Raw genomic sequence first — 6,374 nt, 5'->3', positions numbered from 1 at the left:
ATGATTCAGAAAGATTAATTTCCATGCTCACAATAAACACAGCCAGCCAATCAAATATAAGGTAGATGTAAGGTAGATATAAGATATATAATGATGATATTATGACTCTATTACATAATTAAAAGATGTATGATATCATTGTAGATTGTGATACATAAAATAACAATACCATGATAAATATTGTTACTTTGGGTGGAAGGGGGAAATTTGTTATTATTTATTTATATTTTATTGTAGAAATTCTGCAACTCCACATGACAAAGCTGTAAAGATTTGTTTAGAGCCTACCAGGGGTTTTCAAACTGGGGTCTGGGGACTTCCAGGGGGCCGCAAGGGAGTCTGTGAAAAGTTTTAGAAAATAAAATAAGTAAAAATAGGTTTACACTAATAATCTCATTATTGGTGATTAATAAATAAAAATTAGATAAGTAAATAAATAAATAACATATAACAGTATGCATAATATTACAAGTAAAAAAAAAAATGTAAAAATGTAACTTAATAGAAACTACATATTCCACATAGTTTTAAGTCATTTTGTTTTTAGTCATATTTTTTGTACAATAAACTATACACATACCTTTTAAATTTTAGGATCCCATCTAAAAGATCAAAAATCTCCCTTAGAGGAGTTGACAGCTCTCTTGGTGAGTCGACTCTTCTGGAGCTTTATGGAATCCAGCATCGACTCTTTCCTCTATCGAGACGCAGCGTATGGAAAGCCGTTGTAACATTTAATCTATAAGCCGTACTAGTATCTATTGAATAAGTACTAGTATCTAATGAATGAGTACTAGTATCTAATGAATGAGTACTAGTATCTAATGAATGAGTACTAGTATCTAATGAATGAGTACTAGTATCTAATGAATGAGTACTAGTATCTAATGAATGAGTACTAGTATCTAATGAATGAGTACTAGTATCTAATGAATGAGTACTAGTATCTAATGAATGAGTACTAGTATCTAATGAATGAGTACTAGTATCTAATGAATGAGTACTAGTATCTAATGAATGAGTACTAGTATCTAATGAATGAGTACTAGTATCTAATGAATGAGTACTAGTATCTAATGAATGAGTACTAGTATCTAATGAATGAGTACTAGTATCTAATGAATGAGTACTAGTATCTAATGAATGAGTACTAGTATCTAATGAATGAGTACTAGTATCTAATGAATGAGTACTAGTATCTAATGAATGAGTACTAGTATCTAATGAATGAGTACTAGTATCTAATGAATGAGTACTAGTATCTAATGAATGAGTACTAGTATCTAATGAATGAGTACTAGTATCTAATGAATGAGTACTAGTATCTAATGAATGAGTACTAGTATCTAATGAATGAGTACTAGTATCTAATGAATGAGTACTAGTATCTAATGAATGAGTACTAGTATCTAATGAATGAGTACTAGTATCTAATGAATGAGTACTAGTATCTAATGAATGAGTACTAGTATCTAATGAATGAGTACTAGTATCTAATGAATGAGTACTAGTATCTAATGAATGAGTACTAGTATCTAATGAATGAGTACTAGTATCTAATGAATGAGTACTAGTATCTAATGAATGAGTACTAGTATCTAATGAATGAGTACTAGTATCTAATGAATGAGTACTAGTATCTAATGAATGAGTACTAGTATCTAATGAATGAGTACTAGTATCTAATGAATGAGTACTAGTATCTAATGAATGAGTACTAGTATCTAATGAATGAGTACTAGTATCTAATGAATGAGTACTAGTATCTAATGAATGAGTACTAGTATCTAATGAATGAGTACTAGTATCTAATGAATGAGTACTAGTATCTAATGAATGAGTACTAGTATCTAATGAATGAGTACTAGTATCTAATGAATGAGTACTAGTATCTAATGAATGAGTACTAGTATCTAATGAATGAGTACTAGTATCTAATGAATGAGTACTAGTATCTAATGAATGAGTACTAGTATCTAATGAATGAGTACTAGTATCTAATGAATGAGTACTAGTATCTAATGAATGAGTACTAGTATCTAATGAATGAGTACTAGTATCTAATGAATGAGTACTAGTATCTAATGAATGAGTACTAGTATCTAATGAATGAGTACTAGTATCTAATGAATGAGTACTAGTATCTAATGAATGAGTACTAGTATCTAATGAATGAGTACTAGTATCTAATGAATGAGTACTAGTATCTAATGAATGAGTACTAGTATCTAATGAATGAGTACTAGTATCTAATGAATGAGTACTAGTATCTAATGAATGAGTACTAGTATCTAATGAATGAGTACTAGTATCTAATGAATGAGTACTAGTATCTAATGAATGAGTACTAGTATCTAATGAATGAGTACTAGTATCTAATGAATGAGTACTAGTATCTAATGAATGAGTACTAGTATCTAATGAATGAGTACTAGTATCTAATGAATGAGTACTAGTATCTAATGAATGAGTACTAGTATCTAATGAATGAGTACTAGTATCTAATGAATGAGTACTAGTATCTAATGAATGAGTACTAGTATCTAATGAATGAGTACTAGTATCTAATGAATGAGTACTAGTATCTAATGAATGAGTACTAGTATCTAATGAATGAGTACTAGTATCTAATGAATGAGTACTAGTATCTAATGAATGAGTACTAGTATCTAATGAATGAGTACTAGTATCTAATGAATGAGTACTAGTATCTAATGAATGAGTACTAGTATCTAATGAATGAGTACTAGTATCTAATGAATGAGTACTAGTATCTAATGAATGAGTACTAGTATCTAATGAATGAGTACTAGTATCTAATGAATGAGTACTAGTATCTAATGAATGAGTACTAGTATCTAATGAATGAGTACTAGTATCTAATGAATGAGTACTAGTATCTAATGAATGAGTACTAGTATCTAATGAATGAGTACTAGTATCTAATGAATGAGTACTAGTATCTAATGAATGAGTACTAGTATCTAATGAATGAGTACTAGTATCTAATGAATGAGTACTAGTATCTAATGAATGAGTACTAGTATCTAATGAATGAGTACTAGTATCTAATGAATGAGTACTAGTATCTAATGAATGAGTACTAGTATCTAATGAATGAGTACTAGTATCTAATGAATGAGTACTAGTATCTAATGAATGAGTACTAGTATCTAATGAATGAGTACTAGTATCTAATGAATGAGTACTAGTATCTAATGAATGAGTACTAGTATCTAATGAATGAGTACTAGTATCTAATGAATGAGTACTAGTATCTAATGAATGAGTACTAGTATCTAATGAATGAGTACTAGTATCTAATGAATGAGTACTAGTATCTAATGAATGAGTACTAGTATCTAATGAATGAGTACTAGTATCTAATGAATGAGTACTAGTATCTAATGAATGAGTACTAGTATCTAATGAATGAGTACTAGTATCTAATGAATGAGTACTAGTATCTAATGAATGAGTACTAGTATCTAATGAATGAGTACTAGTATCTAATGAATGAGTACTAGTATCTAATGAATGAGTACTAGTATCTAATGAATGAGTACTAGTATCTAATGAATGAGTACTAGTATCTAATGAATGAGTACTAGTATCTAATGAATGAGTACTAGTATCTAATGAATGAGTACTAGTATCTAATGAATGAGTACTAGTATCTAATGAATGAGTACTAGTATCTAATGAATGAGTACTAGTATCTAATGAATGAGTACTAGTATCTAATGAATGAGTACTAGTATCTAATGAATGAGTACTAGTATCTAATGAATGAGTACTAGTATCTAATGAATGAGTACTAGTATCTAATGAATGAGTACTAGTATCTAATGAATGAGTACTAGTATCTAATGAATGAGTACTAGTATCTAATGAATGAGTACTAGTATCTAATGAATGAGTACTAGTATCTAATGAATGAGTACTAGTATCTAATGAATGAGTACTAGTATCTAATGAATGAGTACTAGTATCTAATGAATGAGTACTAGTATCTAATGAATGAGTACTAGTATCTAATGAATGAGTACTAGTATCTAATGAATGAGTACTAGTATCTAATGAATGAGTACTAGTATCTAATGAATGAGTACTAGTATCTAATGAATGAGTACTAGTATCTAATGAATGAGTACTAGTATCTAATGAATGAGTACTAGTATCTAATGAATGAGTACTAGTATCTAATGAATGAGTACTAGTATCTAATGAATGAGTACTAGTATCTAATGAATGAGTACTAGTATCTAATGAATGAGTACTAGTATCTAATGAATGAGTACTAGTATCTAATGAATGAGTACTAGTATCTAATGAATGAGTACTAGTATCTAATGAATGAGTACTAGTATCTAATGAATGAGTACTAGTATCTAATGAATGAGTACTAGTATCTAATGAATGAGTACTAGTATCTAATGAATGAGTACTAGTATCTAATGAATGAGTACTAGTATCTAATGAATGAGTACTAGTATCTAATGAATGAGTACTAGTATCTAATGAATGAGTACTAGTATCTAATGAATGAGTACTAGTATCTAATGAATGAGTACTAGTATCTAATGAATGAGTACTAGTATCTAATGAATGAGTACTAGTATCTAATGAATGAGTACTAGTATCTAATGAATGAGTACTAGTATCTAATGAATGAGTACTAGTATCTAATGAATGAGTACTAGTATCTAATGAATGAGTACTAGTATCTAATAAATAAGTTCTAGTATCTAAAAAATAAGTACTAGTTCTATTTTTTCTTAACAAGAAGAGTATAATTAAATACTAGTCACTATTGGAATAAGTACTAGTACCTAATGAATAACTACTAGTATCTATTAAATAGGTACTAGTACCATGAAAATAGATACTAGTACGGCTTATAGATTAAATGTTAAACCGGCTTGCCATACGCAGCGCTGCCAATCGGAGCTGAGTAGAGTAGAGTAAAGTAGACTGGAGTGTAGTAGAGTTGTGTCCCTGTGGCCGCCATTAAGGATGCGACCAATGTATTCAAACAAACCAGTGAGAGACAGCTGAGCACAGCACAGCCTTGCCTCTTTTAACTGTACTTTTAAACCAGAACCTTTTACTTTCATCGCCAGCTTCTCCGTGAATGGCCGTTGACGACAGTCCGGCGAAGACCTGGAAAGGAGCGAGTGATTTTTAGTGAAATTTGAAGCTGAACTCTTTCTGGCTTGAACTGTTTGTTGCTGCCTCGCTTAGCCAGGCTAACCTCGGCTAGCCTGATGCTATGCTAAGCTAAAGGGGAGGGCTGTATTCACCTCCCTACCCACTCTGTCTGCTGAAATTACATATTGTTTGATGTAACAAATCTGGGGGGAGAACAATATCTCATCGCGGATCATGGTAAATGCGCGCAGGACGTTTTTAGCGCATTTTTTCCTGGTAAGTGAGTAACCTCTAGCGGAGTAATAGCGGAGCTACGCTAATTAGCTCGCTGGACGCGAAGCCGTCCTGCTGATTGTGTCCGAGAAACGGAGGCCCGGTCCAAAACCCATCGCATTATCTGTTCCTGGGATCTGAAAGAGAGGATGGCTCGCCGGACTGCGCTTTGATGATGAGTTCTTGTTTTGTACCCAACGGGGCGAGCCTGGAGGACTGCCACTCCAATCTATTCTGTCTGGTAAGAGATCAACTGACTGAGGGCCAGAAGCCATTTTTAGCCGGCCAGTCAATCAAGGCCTGTTGATCTTAATACGAACTAAACCGCTGCCGGTTTTTAAATATATTAGACATTCAGGTGTGTGTTTGTGTTGTGTAGACGGAGGCTGGCGAGTGAGATACGGCTTTGTTGTGTTATTTAGGTCGAGTTTGATAACGTTGGTAAACACTTGCTGAGTTAACTGGCTGACACAAGCTGCAAGTTGTTGGCATGAAGTAACCCTTTAGTAGAAAAACAGCTTTAGCGAGTCATGTTGAACAACATCAACAATCAAATCCAGGACACTACAAGCAAAACCATTGTTTATTTTCATGCAATGGCTAATTTTGAGATTATAGGATGGTTTGCTTTCATAACATGCCTTCTATCACATTTGTGAAAAGAAAACATCCAAAGTTCAGTCTTTATTTTATTACACTTTGTCTATCTGAGCTTGTAGGTTTCAATTATAATATATTATTTGATTTAAAAAAAATTCTCTTCTGCACTGAGCCAAAAATCTCCACTTTACTTACATAAACCAAAGTTTACATTTTTTCCTATCTGTATTCTGAACTGAAGGTTTTTACAGAGGGGTTTTTGTATATCATTTTTGTTTATATATCATCTGGTTTTTATAAAATTGTTTTACTAAAAAAACATGGTGAAAATGTATTTATATATATATATA

The 6,374-nt window shown here is 31.7% G+C and overlaps 1 protein-coding gene across 2 annotated transcripts in view; it reads left to right on the top strand.

Annotated features, from left to right (window-relative positions):
- Window positions 1-4,956: 4,956 nt before the first annotated feature.
- The window catches only part of LOC107726096 (mediator of RNA polymerase II transcription subunit 13-like), a 40,747-nt gene continuing 39,329 nt past the window's right edge, over window positions 4,957-6,374 (top strand). For both annotated transcript variants that reach the window (XM_016535579.1, XM_016535578.1), the window contains exon 1: window positions 4,957-5,665. In XM_016535579.1, coding sequence (XP_016391065.1) covers window positions 5,597-5,665 — 69 coding nt within the window. In that variant the 5' untranslated portion in view covers window positions 4,957-5,596. The remainder of the gene's footprint in view (window positions 5,666-6,374) is intronic.

The sequence above is a fragment of the Sinocyclocheilus rhinocerous genome, unplaced genomic scaffold (assembly GCF_001515625.1).
Source record: "Sinocyclocheilus rhinocerous isolate Xijiao unplaced genomic scaffold, SAMN03320098_v1.1 scaffold816, whole genome shotgun sequence".
NCBI classification, from domain to species: domain Eukaryota; kingdom Metazoa; phylum Chordata; class Actinopteri; order Cypriniformes; family Cyprinidae; genus Sinocyclocheilus; species Sinocyclocheilus rhinocerous.
This window is presented reverse-complemented; position numbering and strand designations above follow the sequence as displayed.